Source organism: Nicotiana attenuata, chromosome 9, assembly GCF_001879085.1.
Source record: "Nicotiana attenuata strain UT chromosome 9, NIATTr2, whole genome shotgun sequence".
In the NCBI taxonomy this organism is placed as follows: domain Eukaryota; kingdom Viridiplantae; phylum Streptophyta; class Magnoliopsida; order Solanales; family Solanaceae; genus Nicotiana; species Nicotiana attenuata.
This window is the reverse complement of record NC_031997.1, coordinates 39972859-39996474: the sequence shown is the minus strand read 5'-3', so window position 1 is coordinate 39996474 and position 23616 is coordinate 39972859. Positions and strand designations below refer to the sequence as shown.

Here is a 23616-nt window from a genome sequence, read left to right as displayed (position 1 = left end):
ATTGACTGAGTTGCTAATGAAGAACAAGCCATGGGTTTGGACGGAGCATTATCAAAAGGAATTTGAAGGACTTAAGGCAGCTGTAATAGAGGATCCAGTCTTGGCGTCACCTGACTTTTCCAAGACATTTGAGGTGCACACAGATGCCTCAGACTTCGCCAATTGGGGTGTCCTGAGGCAGGATAAGCATCCCATAGCGTTTGAGAGTCAGAAGTTAAATGAGACGGAGCAGCGTTAAACGATGCAAGGGAAGGAAATGATTGCCACTGTGCATTGCCTTCGTACATGACGACATTATCTGCTCGGGTCGAGGTTCGTGGTCAAGACCGACAATGTGACTATTAGCTACTTTCAGACGCAGAAGAAGCTCACACCAAAACAGGCTGGGTGGCAGGATTTCTTAGCCGAGTTTGATTATGTGCTGGAGTACAAGTTGGTCAACAATAACGTTGTAGCCGATGCATTGAGTCGGAAAGCCGAGCTTGCTGTAATCACTTAAACAAGATGGGACATTCGTGAGGCTATTAAATAAGGCATGCAGCATGATCCAACACCCAAACAGCTTATCGAGTTAGCCAACCAGGGCAATACGAGACGTTTTTGGGTCGAAGACGGCCTACTACTTACCACAGGTCGGCGGGTCTACGTGCCTAAGTTTGGAGACATTAGACGGTGGATCATAAGAGAGAGTCATGACATAATGTGGGCTGGTCATCCAGGCCAACACCGCACTAGGGCCTTGGTTGAGTCAGTCTACTATTGACCACGCATGTGAGATGACATAGAGTGCATGTGCAGACTTGTCTTGTCTGTCAACAGGACAAGGTTGAGCAACAACAACCCGAAGGACTTTTGGAGCCACTACCAGTTGCAGAGCGTCCATGGGAGAGCGTGACTATGGACTTTATCACTTGCCTACCGAAGTTCGGCGGTTATGGTAGTATTATGGTGGTCGTGGATAGATTTTCCAAATATGCCACCTTCATGCTCGCCTCACCAGGTTGCACTGCCAAGGAAGCCGCCAAGCTATTCTTTAAGAACATGGTGAATTATTGGGGCTTACCAAGGCATATCATCAGTGATCGAGACCCCCGTTTTACTCGAAACTTTTGGAGAGAGTTATTCGACATACTTGGCACGGAACTGCACTTTTTCACTAGTTTCCACCCACAGACAGATGGACAAACGAAATGGGTCAATGCCTTACTAGAATGCTACTTGAGGCGTTATGTAAGCGTGCATCAGAAAGATTGGGCAAGGCTCCTAGACGTCGCCCATTTCTCTTATAACTTGCAGCAGTGTGAGTCCACGGGGCGGGCACCATTTGAGCTAGCCACAGGCCAACAACTACAAACTCCACATTTATTACCAGCTGTGTTCGAGGGAAAGAGTTTGGGGGCTTATCATATGGCCAAAGGATGGGAGGAGCAGATTGACACTGCTAAGTCCTACTTGGATAAGGCAGCTAAGAAGATGAAGAAGTTTGCGGACCGTAAGCACCGTCCCACGGACTATAGAGTCGGGGACATGGTCATGGTCATGGTGAAGTTTAACCCAAGACAGTTCAAGGAACTATGGGGGCATGCATCAGAATCTGATCCGCAAGTATGAGGGGCCATTTAAGATCGTCGCCAAGGTAGGAAAGATCTCTTACAAGCTTGACATGCCATCGTATCTTAAGACCTACCCTGTCTTCCATTCCACCATGCTTAAGCCATATCATGAAGATAAAGATGATCCGAGTAGGGGCCAATCAAGTCGAGCACCTATGACTATCACCGGCTCTCACGATCAGGAGATTGAGGCTATTATGGATTACCAGGCCAGGCGAAAACAAGGGCAAAAATCCACCGCTATGTTCCTCGTCCATTGGAAGGGCAATCACCAGAAAAGGCCACATGGGAATGATATGAAGACTTATGACAATTCAGAGGATAAGATCCGAGAGTTTATGCAGAAGCATTGCGTCGCGGTCGTCGCAATATTAGGTGGGGGAGAGTGTGATGACCCGCCATGTCATCATGCCACATAGGCGCCATTTGGCATATATTAATGCCATGTGGAAGCTTATATAAGATGAAAGCTAGCATTTGTGAGAAGATTCTAGAAAAGTATGGACATTTACTTAGGAAGAACCTAGATCCTTATGGATTTGCTAGGAAAGTCCTTGGAATCTTATAGGCTTGTAGGGAATTCTTGAGAAAGCCCTTATCTTGTAAATATTAAGGACTTGAGTAATAATTAATATTTACACACTAGCCCCTAGGAGACTAGTATATAAATGGGGGGCATTCATTTGTAATTCATTAAGAAAACAATTCAAATTCTCTCTAATACAAAGCTTCCTTTAACAATTCTCTTGTGTTCTTTCTACCATTCTCTTAGCGATCTTGAGTGTAGTAAGGCTGACTTGGCATAGCAAGAACGTGAGCAAGTTGTGCAAGATCGTGAGCAAGTTGTCAAGTGCCACATGTATACTTAGTTAACAACTAAGGACGTGACAACGTGGCATCAGAGCAAAGGTTGCAACTAAAGGAATGGCGAACAACGGAGAAATTAACGTTGCCAAGACCCAAGCCAACGTCATCCAGGATGCTGCTGGGAAGAGCGGCCATAACAAAAAGAGGAATGCCACCAACAAGATCCAGGAGGTGCCAACCGAGGTTGTGTCAAACGAAGGTCTTACAACCCAAGAACCATCTGCCAAAGAGGCGAGCGAGGGTGAAGTAGATGTCCTGCCTGAGGACGTCTCGCTCGGCAAAGAGTGGGTGATGAAGATGAACGCGGGAATGGATGCTGTGAAGTAAAGGCACCCTTAGCATTCTTGAGGGGAACACTTTGAAGAGATTGAGAGTATCCGAAATGACTTGGAGGGACGTACACAGACCGAGATGGAACTAAGGCGAACCATCACTGCCTTAGAGTGCAGACTCATGGAGGCTTTGAGTACTATCGATGCTATGAAGGCAAATATAGAGTCACTCGAGGTGCTTGTCAATGCTGGCGTTACCGAGGCACCTAGCAATGTTGTAGTAACGAGGGAGGCCAAGATCGAGGCTCCCAAACCCCCGGTTTTCAAAGGTGTTCGTGATGCACAAGAAGTGGAAAGCTTCATTTGGTACTTGGAGAACTACATCAGGCACGGAAAAGTGAGGGGCAACGAGGCCAAGATCAACACTACCGTGTTGTACCTCTCAGAGACTGCCATGCTATGGTGGATAAGGAAGATGGCCGATGTGGATAAAGGTGTATGCACTATTAGCACGCGGGATCAGTTCAAAGCCGAGTTCAAGCGACAGTTCTTTCCAAACAATGTCTTGTACGAGGCAAGGCGCAAGCTCAGGGAGTTGAAGCAAACATGGAGCATATGTGACTATGTCAAGCAGTTCACTACCCTTATGCTTCAAATTCCTAACCTGACCAATGATGAATTGTTGTTCCACTTCATGGACGGGTTGCAAAATTGGGATAAACAAGAGTTACAACGTCGGCAAGTCGCGGATATAGACCAAGCTATAGTGGAGGCTGGATCATTGATGGATCAGTGCTACGCCAAGAAGAAGGCACAGGCCGAGAAGAAGGGATGCTATATCTTGAGTCTTCGAGTATTTTTGTTGTATTTCTTTGCCTTTTCCACGTTCTTGCTATGCCAAGTCAGCCTTACTACACTCAAGATCGATAAGAGAATGGTAGAAAAAACACAAGAGAATTGTTAAAGGAAGCTTTGTATTAGAGAGAATTTGAATTGTTTGTTTGGTGAATTGCAAATGAATGGCCCCCCTTTATATACTAGTCTCCTAGGGGCTAGTGTGTAAATATTAATTATTACACAAGTCCTTAATATTTACAAGATAAGGGCTTTCTCTAGAATTTTCTACAAGCCTAGAAGATTCCAAGGACTTTCCTAGCAAATCCATAAGGATCTAGGTTCTTCCTAAGGAAATGTCCATACTTTTCTAGAATCTTCTCACAAATGCTAGCCTTCTTCTTCTGTAAGCTTTCACATGTCATTAATATATGCCAAATGACGTCTATGTGGCATGATAATGTGGAGGGTCATCACAAATAGCTCTACTAGTTATTGAATTTTGCGATGAAGTTATGGTTAATCTAAATCCGTGTATGTTTTTGACAAAGTACTAGTAATTCAGATTAGAAAACTCTGAAGTCCTTAGCTTTTTTTATCATATTAACTCCTATTTATGCATACTAAGGGTGTGTTTGGAACGAAGAAAAATATTTTTCAATTTTATCTTGTTTAATTGGCTTAAATGTTTTGGAAAATATTTTCCTCATCAAATCATTTTTCTCCAACTGGACAAAAATCTATCAAGAGAAGGGAAATATTTTCCAAAACTCGTTCTCAATCTTTCCCATCCCCACTAATCCACCCCCATCCACCTAACCCCCCGCCCCACCCCCACTCTAAATAAAAATATTATTAATGGTACTTTCTTTTGAAGGGGAGCCTTGGCAGTTGCTGCCATGTGACCTGGAGGTCACGAGTTCAAACAGTGGAAGCAACCTCTTGCAGAAATGTAGGGTAAGGCTGCGTACAATAGATCCTTGTGGTCCGGTCCTTCCCCGAACCCCGCGCATAGCGGGAGCTTAATGCACCGGGCTGCCCTTTAATAGTACTTTCTTTTCATGTTATAAGTATTTTTTTTTCATTTCAATAGATGAGTTTTTTTTTCATGATACAAAAAGTATTTTTTTCATTAAACCAAAAAAATGCTTTCTTTTCGTAGAATTTTTTTTATTTCAACAAAAAAAAAAAATCTTTTTATGATTAAAAAAATATATTTTTTCATTTAAACAAAATGAATTTTTTCTTTTTATGATGCAAAAAAATATTTTCTTTTATTTCAATAAAATGAGTACTTTATTTTCATGTTGTAAAAAGAGTGCCTTTTCTTTTTCAACTAAAAAAAGAGTATTTTTTTTTTTAAGTTTAGGAGCATAAATTTCAACGTTATTTTTGCGTAAAAAAGTAAAGCAATGCATTAGTTCCTTTGGGTTTGTGTGAATTTTAGAGACTTGGGGGAAGTGGGAGGGGGGAGGGGCGAGAAGAGTAGCATAAAAAATATTTTACTAAAAAATATTTTCTACTCTCTAAAAACACTAGAAAATATTTTGGAAAAATGCATAAGTACCCCCCTGACCTATACCCGGATTCCCAACTACACACTTTTTCTTTGCGGGAATCCTATTACCCCCCTAAACTTACTTTAAATGTAATTATTTGCACCCTTAAAGCTGACAACCAAACTCTTGGCAAGTGGTGAGTTAGCCATCAAAGTTAAGGATTCGACCTTGCTCCAATCACGACGGGTTGTTATTTTGATAAGTTCGAAATGACGCCCTTAAGGCCAAGGGCCTTCTCCATCAAAGTGAAGGATTCGACCTTGCTCGAATCACGACGGGTTTTTATTTCGATAAGNGTGTGGGAGGAAGAGCAAAAGAAATAAAAACGAATATAAGCTGAGAAAACTTTTTCCAGTTAAAATTTCAATATATCGTTTTTTTTCCGGCGTGGGAAGGTTTTCCGATGATGAATTTTTTCCCCCCAAATCTGAGTGTATTTTGCCTTTGCTTACGAATAGATCTTTTTGAGAGTTTAATTTGTGTGTGAAAAGAAAAAATGGAAGAAAAACGGTTAGACAAAGTCGTCGGTGAATGAATATCCGCCGGAATTAGAGAAGAAACCAAAAAAAAAAAAGTAATAGAAATAGACAAAGAAAAAGGAAAAGGAAGAGGAAAAAAAAGTAAGAAAAAACGGTAAAAAAAGAACAAAAAAGTAATCTGAAAATCATTTTTTCCTTCTTCTCACTATCCTTTGGGAGAGTGAAATACACACACTCTGACACGTTAGCGTTAAGGGTGCAAATAATTCCATTTAAAATAAGTTTAGGGGGGTCATAAGATTCCCGTGAAGAAAAAGTGTGTAGTTGGGAATCCCGATATACGTCAGGGGGGTACTTGTGCATTTTCCCAAATATTTTCCGAAATTTTTTTCCATTCACCAACCAAACAAGAGAAAATAAGTGATAAAATCACTCATTTAGAAAATATTTTCATGGAAAACATTTTCCTTCGTACCAAATACACCCTAAGATGATTTACTCGTCCCTGAATATGGTTAGTTACCTTTACATTTATATAAGTTCAACAAGATACTACAAAGTTTAGGTGCAAATGATACTCGTTTCCTGTTAATTACACTCTTAGTCTAGAATTAATCTTGAAACACTTACTACAATTTGTCAAAATTCTGTTAGAATTTCAGTTGGAGTTTTACTAAATTTCACTAAAAAAAGTTCTATCATACTTGTTGATTGTAGACTATTGAATTGAAAAGACCCCCTTTTAGCATAAAAAACACCAGTTACATCGACTTTATTGTATGCGTTAACAGAATTTATTCTTTTCTAATAAAAATAGTTCCTAATTTGTCCACGATGATATTGATAGTGTCCAGTAAGGGTTCCATAAGAAGTTACTCTTGTTCTTCTCTTTCTCACAAAAGATTGTAATTTAAGGATGTGGGTTACCCACCAAGAAACTCCCAAATTGGCTTTTATTAATATATCCAAATGGAAATAACCAAAACAACAGGAGTGTACAAGAATGGTAGAAAGGCCATTTGTCCAATAGCTGGGGTGAGTTTGTGAAATAAAAATGATCCGGAATTTATGATTTAAGTTATATGCACCAACAATATCAAATGATGATAGCAACCATTGGCACAAAATACCTTACCACATAAATCTATCGGAAAGTCTCTCCGCTTTTTAGTAGGCTTAAGGTCTGCGTACACATTATTCTCCCCAAACCCCACTTATAAGAGGTTATTGTTTTTGTACCTGGGGAATAAAAACTATCAAGACAAAACTTCCCTTAAGTGAATTTTTTTTTTTTTTTAGATGGCCACCTCAAACTCCATCTATTTTAAATTCAATAGCAGGAAAATAGAGCAAAAAGAAAAAAGGCTAGTGGAAGGGACTATAAAATGACAGATGACAAGGAAAGAAACCACCTTAATAGCTTGAGTAATCAAATGCTAGAATGACATTATGCTATTTAGAGACTCGTTTCATTACTAGGATGTGATAGACAAAAACATCCATGACAATGGCATAGTCAGGTATTTCGTCAGGAGTGTTCAAACTTTAATGACGTCAATAATTTTTTTTATTTTATAGAATGGGTGCAACGAAAGTTTTAAATCAAATTACACAACATATAGCTAAACAATAAAAATACATGTAAAAGAACTAAAATTATATAAATCAAAACTAACATTAAAAAAAGACAACAATAAAAGCTTTATTAATAAAAGTAAGTTTAAAACGAAAGGAAAGAGACAATCGAGAGGGTTTGTACTGTAGAGAGCTTTTGCTGAATAAATTTTATAGAGCTTGACTTTTAAATCATAAAATTTGTCTAAGAAATAATTCTTAATTAAGAAATTACTTTTAGGATCAGTTGTTTATTCTTACATTAATTTTAAGTTATAAGAGTTATTTATAAAAAAAAAAATTAGATTGAGAAAAAAGTCAAATAAACCACAGATAGTTTTGTGTGTCAAACAGTTTTAGCGAACAAAATGGGCAGATAAAAATATTTAGACATGGATCTGAATCCATGAACATCTCAATTTAAACACCTTAGACCGCTAGGCTACCTCGCCCAACTGTATTAAGGATGTTCAAAATATAACATATAATCATTTAAAGTAGTATTTGACCTATATAAACACTATAATTTTCCGGCAAAGGATGTTGGATTGGGATCCGAATTTGCTCCAGTAACACATCCTCCATTATCTTTCAATAGGGATCTCTTGTTTGTTTGGTATTCTATAGAAATTTATCATCTTTCAATCTTGTATAGAGTTTGACGATATTCAAGAAAACAAAATGTGTTCCGCCAGATATTCAGAACCCACGCGGTGGAATTCCTTGTGTTTATGCTTCAAGTAAGCTAACAATTTAGCATAAGGTACCACAAATACAACAGCCGGTCCAATCAGGACGACGGGCTCTGCTGGTTAGCTTCCTCTCCAGGCATTAAGTTGTTCCCAGGAACAGCAACATTGGGACTTAGCCCAGCAGCGTAAGCTCCATCAGTTCCTTCTTCAGAAATGGGAGGGGCAGGAATAGCGGTAAGAGCAGCTGCATGCTCTCGATTCTGCTCCAGCTGGTGACCGGTTGGAAAGCAACCAACAATAACCTGATGCACTCAAGATGTTACAGATTAGTTTTGCAAGCTCACTGCGAGACACAAAATAAGGAAAAAGATATTCAAAGTAGCAGTTAAATGTGGGTGCTATTTGCCATTCATTAGATTTCAAGAACTTCCCCACTAACATGGATGCATATTGCACTTGCACACAAAAAAAAAAGAGAGATCAATTATGTTTTTTGTGTTGCAATGCCAGCCAATCATCTCCACTGTCGTAAATTCCCAAAGATCATAAATAACTAACTGCTTGTTAGCCTAACAAGTTGTTGGGATAAGAATAGCAATGAGCTAAAAAAGCTGGGTAGTTACACTCTAACCTGAACGAGGCTATCGGCTACCAACAAGCCTGCAACTGCTCCTCCTATAACCTGACCATCAGGGTCTGAAAGAGAGACACTCAGTCCACCAGATCTGCTTTTTGTTACTCCATCATCACTTGGCCTAAATGATCCCTCCAGAGAGAGAATATCATAACGACCCTGCAGCAAAATCACAATTTGGATAACAAGAAATGCTAATGATGAACATTCCATCATTGTTCTTGCTTTCATTCCCAGTGGGAAATAAGTATTTCGATTCATATAGTAGAAAAGAAAATGGCATTTCTTCCCTCAAGAGCTGAAGGTCTGTGCTTTAAATTTACAAGTAAAATCTAACTAATATTTTAAAAAATATATTCCGACGGCAAAAATAGTAGACAGAACAGGGTGCCACAAACAACATATTTGGTATTTTTTCCCAGTAAACTGATGAAGATACACATCAGCATCCAAGGGGTTTTTATAAAAATGTATATGCTGCAGCAAAGAAATCAAGCGCATCCATACATGCAAATCAGCATAGTAGAAGTAAACGGCTCGCACCTCGTAGGTCAAAGTTCCACCAGAAGTAGTCTGATGAAGTGTAACACTTGAAATTGCACCACATGCAGACAGCACACAAATAGCTCTAGGTTCTTGTTGAGCAAATGAAATTATCTTCATGCTGACATCCTAATACACCAAAGAAATCAAAAGAAATTGGATTTTAAATATTCTAACAGAGGTACAAACAGCCAAGGAAATTTCAGCAAAATAAATGTCTAGAAGCAAGGCTCCTCAGCTATAACAATTGTTTGCCAACAGTAAGATGGCACTTGTCCTGCACTTGTCGTGTTTCATCAAATGCTTACTTTAACCTGGCGGACAAGCTGCACGAGAAATTTTATCCATCCCTCAATTGACTGCGTAACCAAGCCCCAAACTCAAATTGGAAAGAATAAACTCTCCAATATTTGGACAGACAATTACAACCTCCATCTCATTTTGTTTGACCTACTTTTTACTTTGTATACCCCAAAAATATTACTTTCTAAAAACGGTGAGGCCCGTCATTTCTATGTGACAACTTTAAACATTTCATGTCTTGAACATATTTTAACATATATCTACCAGAACACAGCACCAGTGCATGTGCACAAGTAGGTTGCGATAAACAAGTACATCATTTCTAGATAATTATGACTATAGACATCAATAAATGTGAGGAGTAGGGAGATAAATGTTCTAAGGCTAATAATTAATATAAGCTTTTGGCTCTGCCAGATCTAGTGTTTCAGTTTTCCCAGGTATGATGAGCATTGAATAATATCAAATTGTTTATTCCACACATATTCGAGATTCCAACATTGTCTTTCGTATATTCAGATGTTCAATGCTGCATTCTTGAAAACCACAAAATAAATTTGATTTCAGGTACAATCTTGAAAGAAAAAAAAGGTTGTCTCGATACAACCACTGTGGCACCAGGAGTTGCCTATTTTCCAGAAGTTTAAGGGATATTGGTTTCAACACATGCTAAATAAAAAATTAATGATATGTAGTTTAGCACTCAGCACTTCTTTACTAAAAACAGAAATGACCAGTAAGCACCAGCCACTTGTTACAGACCTAAGAAAGATGTCTACTTCCGGACATTGAGATATCTACTAGTCGAAAATCAAACCATTCACATTTATATCATAGGAATTTGTTAAATGTAAATATGTATAATTGAGAAAGCAGAAAACTTATTGAGGAAAGCAGGTGAATTGAGCCATGTTAATTACTTATCCAGTTACAGTTCAAGATATTTTATCAACTACCTCTCCCTAACTCATTGACCTCTTTGACTTTCCTTTCCCGAAAAATCTACCTTTTGACAATTTTCTATCAGAAATCTAGGGCTGCTATAATGTACTTCGTTTCATTCAGCAGTAGAAAGCAGCATGAAACCAGCAAGAGGCTAAGTGCGCATGAATTGCAAGCAAAGCTAAAGGCAACACATTTGTCTGAATGCAACACATGCCCTAACAAAAAAGGCTAGTTCTTGATATACCAATAAATTCTCACCTTTGAAGAGATAACATAGAAACTCCTGCTTCAGTGGGAATAGATGTTCAAACAACAACCCAGTATAATCCTACAAAGGGCTGCCCCGGTGCATTAAGCTCCCGCTATGTGCGGGGTCCGGGGAGGGCCGGACCACAAGAGTCTATTGTACGCAGCATTTATGCAAGAGCCTGCATTTATGCAAGAGCCTGTATCCACATCTTGAACCCGTGACCTCCTGGTCACATGGCAGCAACTTTACTAGTTACACCAAGGCTCCCCTCAATAGATATTCATACCAAAAACTTTTTTAGATATAGAATAGAGTTATGAATGTATGTATCATTCTTTACGACATAAGCATCAGCCATAGTTTTTTTTTTTTTTTTTTTTTTGTGAGAATTAGCATCAGCAGTATAATTAATCCTAGCACCCAAGGGTCTAGGCAGCACACCTACTTTGATTCACATCATACAAATGAAGCTCTCAGTTTGTGAGGTGAGAAAAGAAAAGGAGATGGAGAACAAAGAAGGAAGCCATTTTAAGCTTATAAAAGGATCTTTTTTTTTGACAGGTAGCTTATAAAAGCCATTTTAAGCATTACACAACAAAGGTTCAGGAAATGTTACTTCCTTCAGACCAAATTTCACCAAGCAGAATACCATACTATATTCAAGTGCTTTAACCCGTTTCTCCTGAAAAAGACGAAAATTATCTACCTCAAGTCCAAGTCAAATTCAGCAGTAATTTCTTACTGTTCACCATATATCTTCTCTATTGTCTTCACTAGAAGGTGTCATGTGTTCACTGCTGGTCTGATGCCTTTGGCTGACTGACATATATAGCCAATATCCAATTTATATCCATATGGAAATTCTTTTTTGCTTAAATTCACCTGTTATACTTTATTCCTTTTTGACTAGTCAAATTAGCTCCATTAGAGAAATTCGAACTTGACATACAGTATCATATATTTGATCAACGTGTCTGACCCTTTCTTCCTCTTCGTCCTTTATCTGTGATTTCCCGAGAAACGCATTGCACATATCACCAGCTAAGAGCTAGATTGAACCCACTTCCCAGATAGTATACCTAGAAGGGGATATGATCTTTCAAAAATTGAGCATTAAGGAACTATCATTAGTTAGTTTAAATGTACCTTCTATTTCATTTACACCTATGCTGCTCAGCGGGTGCAGCTATCCGATATGGGTGCGGATCTAGAAGTCAGATACTTCATCCCATAAATTTAGGATCGGGGTTACGGATTCGAGTGTGGGTATAGATGATGCGATAGGGCCAATAAATGTATAGTACAACATATAAAGTATATATTCCGATTGATTAAAGTTATAGATCTAAAATTATTTAATTCTTTATAAACATCACACACCAAACCCAATCAATCTATACTTCCCGGTCATGAATGTAGACAAAGTACCCAAGGTAAATTGACCAAATCCCGTATGGATCCCACATCCACACCCAAGTCATGTCGACACAGATGCGACAAGAATTTTGAAGAGTCCAAGAAACATAAATTTACACCACTATTTGGCAGGATTAGGAAAGTCAAAAGAAAACTTCGAGAAGCATTCCATAACATCAGATTAACCTCTTCTTGTATCCCTACCCCAAAAATTTAATAATTATAGTCATAAATGAAAGATAACTCTAACTTTAACGCACACCATCCTTTCATTCTTCCGGTCATAAATCAGGCATAACGGAGTATGAACATTTGAAATTCATTAATATTGGAGTATGAACATCGGAAATTCATTAATACATAAGGCTTACCTCGCCAGCATTAACAATGATCGCATGCGCGGCAAGATTTGCACCGACAAAGTATTCCATCCTCTCACCTAAGGAAATAGAAAATTTAGTAATAGCCAAACAAAGTTAAACCTTCAAGACACAGAAAACTAAACTTTTTAGAATATAATATCAGCTTCGAACAAGTAAAATTTATAGGCAAGATAATTAGATTATATTTTTTTATAAGGTAAGGTAATAATTAGATAGTATTTTTTTTTATAAGGTAATAATAAGATAGTATTATTTTAACCGCAGAACACATAGAGACCAAATTTAACCAGTTTTCACGGGAAATTGGAGAAAACCATAAGCAATAAAGTTTCATAATGGTTCAAGTTCCGTATTTGTATTAAGAAATCCGTTGATATTATAATAACATTTAGATGGGAACCCAATTCAAAAATGTGCTGCTGGTTCTGTGGTAAGATTTGGAGCCCAAGTTCGTCTCATTCTTGTTGCCCACTTATGTGAGTTCGAATCTCCGTAAGGACAATCTACTCTTCCCTTTGTTTTTCCACAAAACTTTACAAAACACTCCTCAGAGATCTACACTTAATTCTGTTTTTTTTTGTGTGTTCTTAATTTTGATAAACAAAACATAACAAATGACTAAAAGCCAAACTATAAAAAGAACCAAATATCAGTACTTATGTTGTATTTAAGTGGTTTGTTACTCTTTTAAATATATATATGTTGAATATCGGTACTCTTTCCTTAGTCCGGTTATTATAATATATTAACTTGAGGTGGTTGTAGGAACCCATAAACTTCAAATCCGGATCCACCTCTGTACTAATAGACTCACTTAGGCCTTTCATCTCTAGCATGGTTATATATGACAACAATATTACATCTATTCATATAGTTTCAATAAGAGAGTTACATCTACTGATAAAATATCTATGCGTAGATTTGTATTCTAGTTCCAGAATTTGATATAAAGCATAATCAACTGAGTTTTGTTACTCGCTTGCATTTATTCATGAGGACATATCTATAAATTTTGCATAATGATGATAACCTTTTTATCACTCTGAGAGAGTAAACTATCTTAACACATTGCCACTAGAAATAAACTTTAATCTTGTTGAAATCGAAAAGAATAAACGATCAGTGAGACGGTAAAAGAATATTACTCCATCTGTTTACTTGGACAAAAGTGCTGAGTTTTATAGCATCATTAGCTGGTATAATTACTTCTATAATTATAACTGATATACTGATTCCAATTTCAGTATTTCGTCTGTCATGTAAAAATATCAATATACCATGTATCTATGTCTCACGGGTCAGAACAATACAAACTCCATCACTTTCTTGCCTTTTTAAAAATTATCAGCGTCTTCACTGTATGCACTTGGTTATTTGTTCTTATCCCGTCTCTATATATCTCACAATTATTGTCTGAAGATAGACATGCGTGGTCATATCAGTTTAGAAGACAAAACACCAAGTGATCCAACTCTATTTGGTCAATACATGAAGCTGCTTCCCACCCCCCACCCCCGCACCCCCCCACCCCCACCCCAACCCACACAAGAAAACTAGCAGCTTTAGATGCAGTGAAAATATTCTCCCCTTTCACTATCTTCTTCAACATCATCAATGCCAGGACATCAAAGATCCTTCTTGATAATGTGGACCCAGTCTAAGTTGGTAAATACTTACAACAACACAATACAATAAACAAAACACAAACAGAAGTAGAGCAAACATATCCACACCACTAGATCCAGCCCCATACTGTGAAACATTATTAATCAATAATCAGAAATAAATATTCAACAGCATGAGCCAACGTTTAGAAAATTCTAAATCCGATTAACCGAGCATCAATATCAAAATTGCATTCAAATTCTAAAAAATAAAACAACTACGCCTCAGTCCCCAACAAGTTGGGAGAAAATGTTACCTGGAGTTTCGACCTTAAACTTGTTCTTTTTCTAAAGAGAATCAACGGGGCGACTTCCACTGTTTTTCCAAGGTGAAAAATTTCCAGGAAGGGAAATTGAAGCTGATATTGGCATTGGTGACAATGCAACCGCGGCCACTTTACCATCTGGTCCATACTTCCTGATCTTCCCCTTTTCTTCTTCTTCTTCTTCTTCTCTTCTGTTGAAGTAGCTGCCACACTCACTGGTGTTGCTACTACAACTGATCCACTAAACTCATTATTAGTAATACTTTCAATCCTTGGGGCCACTCTGTAGCTTTCAGGAGCTTCAGAATTACTAACTCCTCCTCCTCCATTCATATACTCCACACTACTTAGTAAATAACCAAAAAACCCTTAAACCCCTGAAAACTCCAAAATGACTTAAGCTCCCAAAAACAACTAAAGATCAAATTATTTTTCAAGAACTCAAAACCTCAGAATAACAAAGGGAAAAATAAAATCTTTTTTTCCAAATGCCATACTATATAACAAGTAAAGTACCAAGAATCTGCAAATGCTAGAATGAGTTTTGTCTACAAAAAGATCATCTGACTACGTCAAATTTCTGCAGTGGAAATCTAATGATATTCTGGACTGTGGCATAAATTCTGCTACTGCAGAGGAAAGTACAGATAGCTTAAAAGAAGAAACTTTTCTTTTTTGGTTTTCCCTCCCATGGGGGCCGACTAAATGGGGATTGGCGCCCGAAAGTACCACATGCAAGTCACTATATTGGGGTAATGGCAATTTCTATGAAAATAGAAAGAAAGTGTGTAAATTTTTTGTGTTTTCACAATTTCTTTGAGGAGTTGGTGAAATTAGGGTTTTTGCAAGGAAAAAGGTGAAGGACGAAAAATAAAAGTTAAAAAATAATTTGAAATTTAATTAAATATGGGAAAATTAAGTAATACTATTGCAAAATTCAAAGTAGCATTAATTTTGATCAAGTAAAGCCAGGATAATTTCACATAAATACAACGAAAAAGGGTTCAAAATGCCCCTAAACTATTGAAAAAAGTTTAAAAATAACCTTCATCCACCTTTTGGGCTAAAAATACCCCTCCATCCCCTTTTTTGCTTCACTTATGCCATTTGACCGTTAGGTCAATGCTAAATTAAAAATAATTATTATTCTTTTAGTAAAATTTAAAACAAAATTATTTTGCAAAATATTTTTATTTTTTTAAACTAATGCACCAGTAGTCTACTAATTTAGTAAAGTCTTCTTATTTATTTTTTTCAGTTTTTACAATTTTTTGTTTCATTTTTTCAAATTTTTAAAAGCATTTTTTTGTAAAAAAAGAAAAAAAAATGTTTTTAATAAAATATTTTCATTTNTTTTTTAAAAGTAAAAATTTAAATTTTTTAAAAAAAACTAGTAAAAAATTATTTAACTAAAACGTAAATTATTTTAGTTAGTAAATTTATTTTTTACTAAGTTTTAAAAAACTAAACTTATTTTAATTAAAACTTATTTTTTTTCTGTTTTACTAATTTTTTTTCAGTTTTAACAAACAAATGACTTTAAAAAACTGAAATAATGTATTTTTTTAGAAAAACTGAAAAAAAAAAGAAGACTTTACTTAAATTAGTGGACTGCTGGTGCATTAGTTAAAAAAAACGAAAATATTTTGTAAAATATTTTTTTTAAGTTTTACAAAAAGAATAATAATTATTTTTAATTCAGCATTGACCTAACGGTCAAAGGGCAAAAGTGAACCAAAAAGGTGGATGGAGGGGTATTTTTAGCCCAATAGATGGATGAAGGGCATTTTTAAACCTTTTCCAATAGTTTAGGGGCATTTTGAACCCTTTTCCGTAAATACAACTCACACACCTGACTTGCAACATAATAGCCTAGATACCACTTTGCAAATTTATAGCCCAAAAATAATAGGCTAATTCCCGAAAGACAGCTTATTTCACACATTCAACTACGGTTATTGCTCCCTCTTTATACAACCAGTTGTTTTCATACACTATTATGTGCAATTGCTGAAGCAATCCAATAGGATAAAAGAAAAATAAAAACTTGGTAAATGAATTGTAGAATCCCTCCAACGCGTACAAATCTTTTTTATACAGCACATACACGAAAAAGAAGAAGAGAAGGAAGTGTCAAACTTCCGTAGAGGCCTCTTACACACTAACAATGTATATACATCCTTATAACTTGAAAAAAAATATATAATTATACAACATTATACATAAATATACACATTTATACACAATTATACAATACTGTATAACTTGTATAAACATGTATAATAGTGTATAAGAGGTGTTTGTATATTCATATACACAATTATACGCTATTATACAGTGTTTATACAAACTGCTACATAGTTATGATTTTTATCCAAGCCTCGAGTTGTAGTAGAAGGTATTGGATGATTCAACTCGCCTATAGGTTAGCAATTTTGCGCCAACAATTCGGAATTCAACGCACAGATACGATACACCCAATTTCAGATTCGAGACTTCAAGGAGGACAACACACATATCACGGGAATCAATAACTTACGATGAGCCAAGAAGGTCAACAAGCTTAAGAACAAGCAGGTCTGAAGCTTTCTGCTTCATCGTGTTGAAGATTGATTTAGCTTCCGAACTTTTCTCCTCGGAGCTCGACCAGACATTGGAAATTAAGGTTTTAAACTGCAAAGAGTTAGACCAATTTCAAAAATCTTCAATATTCTTCTGCTTGCCACCATGGATGACGGAGTAGGAGCCCGAGCCTTCTTCGAGCCATTAATGACAGAACTACGTAGGGGGTAGGGGAGGGGGAATAGCGGGGGCTAGGTTAAGAGAGGATGAGAGATCTATGTGGGTTGGAAAGAAAGAAGCGAGAGGCGGTGAGAGAGAATTTGGTGTGCTGGCAATGAAGAAAGAAGAAAATAATAAAAACCCTAAAAGTGTTCTTTAATAATGGTCTAAAGGCTGAAAAGTTTCTTTCAAATTATCTACAACATGAGCTAAATAGGGTAAGAGCTTCAAATCTGGGCCATTTTCGGTTGGGCTGTTAGGCCAAGTGACAAGGGCCGTAATTCTTTCTTTTAAAAATGGCAAAGTTAAGTGAATTGAATATAAAAAAACAAAAGAAATTTGGGTAAGAAAATTCCGTTCACTTTTAAATTGTGGTTATTTAATTATTTAAAGCTGTAAAGTTAACGTTGGAGCAATACAACTTTCCAATCTCAGACCTGGTCTTTGTCTTTTTAGGTGAATTAATGTTTGACCATTCAAAAAATATTGACATCTTTTATTTTTGGTAAATTTTACTGTCTTTGCCACAGTGAAGTTTTTGTTAAAGCAGAAAAACACTGCTTAGGCAGATCAAAAAACTGTCGATGTCCTTGTTATGGAGCTTTATCCTAGCGCTATTAAAGTAGAAAAACTGGCAGGGGCAGAGGCCGGATTAGAGACAATGTAATTCAAAACTGCTAAAATGTCACAGCCATAATGGTGGTTGTCCTGACCAAATTGGTCAATGGCGGATCTAAAGATGTCAAATTGCAGGATATTCCAAGAATCCAGGAGCTATGAGCCACTATGATTGGTCAACTTGGCCGTAGTCCAGAAAGTAGTCCTATGTTACCCTCCTTGTCACAATCTCTATGAACATACATTGATTGATTTTGAGAAACCAACTATGAGGACATTAGGTTCAACAAGAAAAGAACATATATTCTGGGACCTCAGTAAGCACACAACAATAAATCTATTGAGATTCCCAATTTGAAAGTGAAGCTTCAACTGCTTATCAGGGAGAAAAATATTATAAAATCCAATAGTGCACGTCCAATATTCGTAAGACTATGTACACGTTAAAGAAGCCAATATGAATTGACTTTTTAACCATAGCAAGATAAGAATTAACTACCAAACAAAAATTGAAAGCATTAGTTAACAATGAATTTCTGGTTGGTGTCAAACTAGTGATGTAGTCTTCAGCTGTGTTCTTGGAAGAACAAATCCAGCCCTCCTCTCCTCAAATGAATACTCAATCTCTTCAGGAATCTCCTCAACAGGCTTGGAATAATTGTAAGGAACAACAACATTATGAGCCGGTGTTATAGCCGTCTGCATAGGTGCAGACACAGTTGATGGAGTAGAAGGGACGGGAATTGGTGGCATTGCTATAGGAGTTCTGTTCTCTTCTTCTGTGGTATAAAGTGTCTTAACTGGAGTAGAAAATGGGATATGGCTACTAGGAAGCGTCGTCTTAGTTGCCATGTCATTATGCTTTCTATTCAGATCTTCCAAAATGTTAGTTGCATTGGACTTGGATGAATCATTGGAAGAAATGGGTGAGAAAGGTTTCCGTGTCATAGTTTTTTCTATTTCACAATCATTTATGGACTGCTTTTTTGAAGGAAGTCCAGCAAGATCCAAAGTTTTCCTCCCTACACGAAGAAGGCGTAACATATTAGATTGAGTAAGGACCTTTGCATTTAGAAATTTTTAATATACATCTCACAAAAAGAACATATATCAGGTGTCCAAGAACGTCTACCTTTCTTGGGCTAAATTACCACAGTTCCACCAAGTTAATCAAGGGTTATATAAGGAGCTTAAAAATGTAAGAAGATTGCTTACCTCCTGATAAAGCTGTCAATCCATCATTGATGGAATGATTAAATTGATCTTTTTGATGAAAGAGATCAGATTTCTTTGCTTGATGTGTGTTTGGAGTAGCTTTGGTCGAATGAAGCAGTTCAGGCTTCGGAGTTTGGAGCATTGTTCCTCCAACAGAAAGCCTTCTATTGGTTGCACCACTGCAGGACATTCTACGACCCTTTTTTGCACTTTGGTTCTTCATAGGACTGGGCTTTGAGCCATAGATAGCCTCATGTTCTGCCATTAACTGTCCTTGAAGTTTCTTCTGGTCCTGAGATAAGATAATATTTGGTGGAGGTTTTATTAATGACTCTTAATGATAAGCAGACATTTAGGATCAACAAAAAGCCAATTGAGAGTTCGTACTCGTTCTCTTTTACGTTCTTGCTCCTTTTCTTGCCGTAAGATGTTATACTCTTCAAGCATAGCGAGAAGACGGATCTAGCAGGAAATAAATCAAAAACTTGAGGGACATTGCTTAAGTCTCTGCAACTTATACCAGAAAACTGACTTATTTTAGAAGGCAAAAGAGGAGAGTACATACTCCGTCATACATGAATTCTACTCCTCTCTCATTTTCCCATGCTTTTGTTTTTGATGCCAAAGCATCAACCATTGCTGTTCAACAAAATTAGAAGTTCAGAGGTCATTATCAGGAAGTAATTCTCAAGACTGAAATTTTATCGCCAGATCCTATGATAGAGAACATTAACAAGTTCAGATAGAAATGAGGCTCCCCAAACAATAGGGAATACAAACAGTCAAGAAGTAACTTACACCTGGAAGCTTAACAGTAAGTTAAGGGATAACAATTCTAACTTTTATCTTTTCTAAACACGAAATATTATCACTGGATCATCTATGAGAAAATAGTAACTTCAGATTAATAATGAGGCTCTTGAAACAAAAGGGATTGCAGACAATCAAGAAGTAACTTATACCTGGAAGCTTATTGACCAAAGCACGAGCTTTCTCAGCACGCTTTAGAGTAAGGTGGGCACCTCGTCCAGCATTGTAGCGATTGTCATCCTAGGCAGGAATTAAAGGAGATCGTTAAGTAATTATGCATATACTTATACATGTCAATGCAAGTCAAAAGCGAACTAACCCTGTTATACTCTTCAAGCCAACACTCCTCCTCGCATGCAGCTATCCATTTCTCCACTTTCTCTAATATTTCTTTTCTGCTGAAAGCTTCCTCTTTAACTTGAGCTATTTGGAGCTCAATTTGCTCAAGGATAGAAGCAGCATCAACAGCTCCTTTTAAAGAGAAAAAAAAGGCAAAGGATCTTTACAACAATCACATAAAAAGGTCATAGGTTTTTAGACTAGGTCTGCTTTCCTGACCACAGGATAAATACCAGATTCAATAGCTTCAATAGCTACATCCATCGCATTATCTGAATCAGCAACCAAGTGAGTTCTTCTGCAGAACTCTTCTAGCTCAGACCTCTTCTTTAAAACAAGCTCTTTCATTTTGCTTGCTTTCAACTCTTCCAAGCGGGACACTTCTCCCTCAACCTTAATAGTAAAATATCAAGTTTAGTTCACTCTCAGTAGGCAAAGGAATGGTTTCGCTGTGGATGAGGACAAATAATTCATCCAAGTCTACTGTTACTATAACTTACATAATTAATGAATTCCACCGACAGTATATTTGGCTCTGTTATCTCATGTTCTGAGGCAGCTATCTTACAAGTAACATTTTGAAACGTCTGTTGCTCTTCAATTGGTGTGTCCATCAAATTCCATAGTTCCAACATGGAAGATGCAAGATCTTGTAGCTGCAACAATCAGAAGGTCAACAGCGTCTACATACTGAAGGAAAAAACAGTTACTTCAAAACAATTTATTCATCTGCTTACCCTTTGCATCCTTTGCAACTTAACCTCTCGTAGTCTTCCTATTGCAGCAGCTAAATGTTGGATGGTATCATTACTTATATTCTTTGTTCCTTCAGATTCCCCTAGACTCGGATGAACCTCATTGACAGTGTGCTTGAAATCCATACCAAGAACCAGGCATAGTGAGTTCAAAGCACTTAGGTGGTCCAAAACCTGTTTTAAGCGTTCACTCTGCCGCAAAAAGGATAATAAAAATCAGTCAGATAATAAGTTCATACTTTCATTTGGGGGTTGTGGGGATTTTGAACAGTTGATTAGGGTGCTGAAGAATATTGACCTTCTCTTTTTGAATCGCCTGTAGCTCTGCATGTAATTCTTCTAACTTTCTTATTGATAAATCACTTTCATCTACTACCACACTAGTAGTACAACCAGTGGGCACAAAAATTTCATCCCTAATCTTCTGTATCTGCTCTATAACTTCAGTGAATTGATTCTTTCTATCAGATTTCCTCTTGCGCATCTCGTCCAGTTCTGGAAGAATGGTTCTAAGTTCTGCCTTCAGACCACCTAAGTTCTGATCAGACTGAACACAAGATTCGTTTTAAAAATCCATTAATGATCTTGTGAAACTAAAATTAACATGTAAATCTAGTTCTAAGTCGACATGAACAGGATACACAATTACAACTATTGTCTAAAATTATCATCTTCTGACCTGCCTAATATGCACCGGTCTCTCGCCCATTGCGGAACAGATAGCTGCAAGCTCTGCTTCGGAATCAGCAATTACCTGCCTTAATTGAGCTCTATTCTTGTTTGCTTGGTCCACTTTTCTTCTATATACTTCTAGACATTCTCGTTCGAGCTCATACAACAATTTGTCTCTTTCAGTATCAGGTTCCCCAACTTCATCCCATATTATCTTTAAAGAGAGGAGAAAAAGGACAAATTTAAGATTAGCATCAAGAAAGGATGATATAGCAAACTCATGATAACTACCTGCAGTTCATATAACAGTGATCCACATGTGGTTTCCATTTGCTGAATTGTATCACTTTGAGTAGCTGGCATCTTAAAGATAATGGATCTGTTAGCAAAGATTAAATCTTTATAAGATCACTGTAGCATTAAAACAAACACCATGAGAGCAATTTCACTGGAAGGCAACAGTAACAATTGAAGACAAACACTAATCTCAGTAATTGAAGTAAATCTTAATAGTCCTTATTACTGCTCAATAACCAATTCTTTGCTAGAGAACTTCAAAATAATTAACCAGGATAAATCCCTTCAATAAACCCTAAATCTCTATGCTAAAACCAACATAAAAAAGCTATTAACAAAAAGACAAAAAAAAAACATGCTTTAGGCGTCGATTTACCTACTTTCCCTATAAATTAATACATTGGAGAAAGAGAAAAGTTGTTGGAAATTCATGGTAGATGAAGGAACCTACCTCAAACAAACAGTGGCGTTGCGATTTGGAATCGAAAGATGAGATGTTTTTGCTCAGGAAGCTGACTAAAGGATGTTGAATTTTTTTTGATTCAAATCAAATGTAGCTAAGAGAGAGAAATGGGAAGAGTAGCCGTTAAAATATGAAAAATTCGACCGTTGAAGATAAGCGGATCTATGGTATAATAATGAGTCATATTCTGCAAAAGGTTCAGTAACGTTCGACCGTTAGTTCAGTTTCGTCCCTAGATTTTTCGACATTTCAATTTAGTCCTCAATCTGGCGAAAAAGGATATTCAGTCCTCAAATTTGAGTTTTATAGTTACACCGTGGCAAGTGAAATTAGTCCACACATGCTAATTTGTGCCAAAGAAGGGTAAATTATAAAAGTAAACAGGGTATTAAAAAGGTGGAGGTTAGGGAGTCCGGAACCTAAATATTATTTTCTTGGACTCAAAATACATTAATAAGTGTTTAAAAAAAAAGGTACCTTTCTATATATATAGCGTCTTGTATTTAGACGCTATACCGCCTGACGATTTGATTGCCATATATAGCGTCTTCATTTCATATGATAAACATAGCGTATGAAATGAAGACGCTATACCCCTAATTAAATAACGCCCTTCGTCTTCTTCCCCGACCAGAAACCCTTTCCCCCATTTTTTTAAACCCCCCAGCTTTTGGTCCCCCCCTGCTCGTGTTTTTTAAAAAAAATAAATTGTGGGCCCCTCCCGTCACACAAAAAGTGAAGAACGTAGGTCCCACATCGTACTGGAGCATTGTATTATTGTGATTTAACTCCATCGTCTTCAAATTTTCACACAAAACACTCACTACATCGAGGTATTTCGATTTATTTTATGTCGAAACTTGTATAATAATGTATATTAGTTGATTGAATGTGTTTTCATGTCGTTTTGTGTTTTATTTGCGAAACTAGTATGTTATATTTATCCGGACTTAAATTAGTGTGTTCTAAAATAAATGTAAAATTGAGCTTTAATTTTTTATGTTAATATCCGAATTTAGATATTAGTGTTTCCATGTCGTTTTGTGTATTATTTGCGAAACTAGTATGTTATATGTATTTTTGTGAATGTTATGTGATTAAAATGTATTTGTTGTTTACATTTAGTTTATTTATTAGCGTAGTAAAATGTAGAAACTTTTAGCGTAGTAAAGTGTATAGTATTTTAGCGTAGAATCCCTGTAGTTTAAGTATTTCTTATACTGGTAGATGAAGATATATACTTTGTACAATTAAATAATCAAAATATTGAATTTGACACACATAAATATTCATGATAGTTTGGTGCTACTGGGCCTCAAATATCAAGCCTCG

General features: G+C 36.8%; 2 protein-coding genes across 2 annotated transcripts; both read right to left on the bottom strand.

The window, feature by feature from the left end:
* On the bottom strand, positions 7616–15127 carry LOC109232293 (AT-hook motif nuclear-localized protein 1-like). The gene is made up of 5 exons (XM_019398007.1): positions 14326–15127; positions 12393–12460; positions 9108–9236; positions 8562–8723; positions 7616–8232 (listed from the first exon to the last, which is right to left on the bottom strand). Exons 2-5 carry the CDS (start codon positions 12450–12452, stop codon positions 8029–8031), a joined length of 555 nt encoding a protein of 184 aa, XP_019253552.1. The 5' UTR covers positions 12453–12460; positions 14326–15127; the 3' UTR covers positions 7616–8028.
* LOC109232291 (65-kDa microtubule-associated protein 3-like) lies at positions 18095–22422 on the bottom strand. The gene is made up of 13 exons (XM_019398006.1): positions 22273–22422; positions 21816–21903; positions 21532–21738; positions 21151–21399; positions 20835–21044; positions 20598–20753; positions 20331–20490; positions 20078–20229; positions 19911–19998; positions 19514–19587; positions 19336–19410; positions 18949–19240; positions 18095–18755 (listed from the first exon to the last, which is right to left on the bottom strand). The coding sequence occupies exons 2-13, from the start codon at positions 21885–21887 to the stop codon at positions 18280–18282; spliced, it is 2211 nt and encodes a 736-aa protein (XP_019253551.1). The 5' UTR covers positions 21888–21903; positions 22273–22422; the 3' UTR covers positions 18095–18279.

What these genes read in the sequence shown, in the direction of transcription:
- LOC109232291 (XM_019398006.1), bottom strand. Translation starts at nt 21,887, where the DNA reads ATGCCAGCTACTCAAAGTGATACAATTCAGCAAATGGAAACCACATGT. An exon ending in GACCGGTGCATATTAGGCAG is followed by an intron (nt 21,400 to 21,531) that starts GTCAGAAGATGA and finishes TCTTGTGTTCAG; the next exon opens with TCTGATCAGAACTTAGGTGG. An exon ending in TAGAATTCATGTATGACGGA is followed by an intron (nt 19,411 to 19,513) that starts GTATGTACTCTC and finishes ATTTCCTGCTAG; the next exon opens with ATCCGTCTTCTCGCTATGCT.
- LOC109232293 (XM_019398007.1), bottom strand. Translation starts at nt 12,452, where the DNA reads ATGGAATACTTTGTCGGTGCAAATCTTGCCGCGCATGCGATCATTGTT. An exon ending in GTGGAACTTTGACCTACGAG is followed by an intron (nt 8,724 to 9,107) that starts GTGCGAGCCGTT and finishes ATTTTGCTGCAG; the next exon opens with GGTCGTTATGATATTCTCTC. An exon ending in TAGCCGATAGCCTCGTTCAG is followed by an intron (nt 8,233 to 8,561) that starts GTTAGAGTGTAA and finishes TGAGTGCATCAG; the next exon opens with GTTATTGTTGGTTGCTTTCC.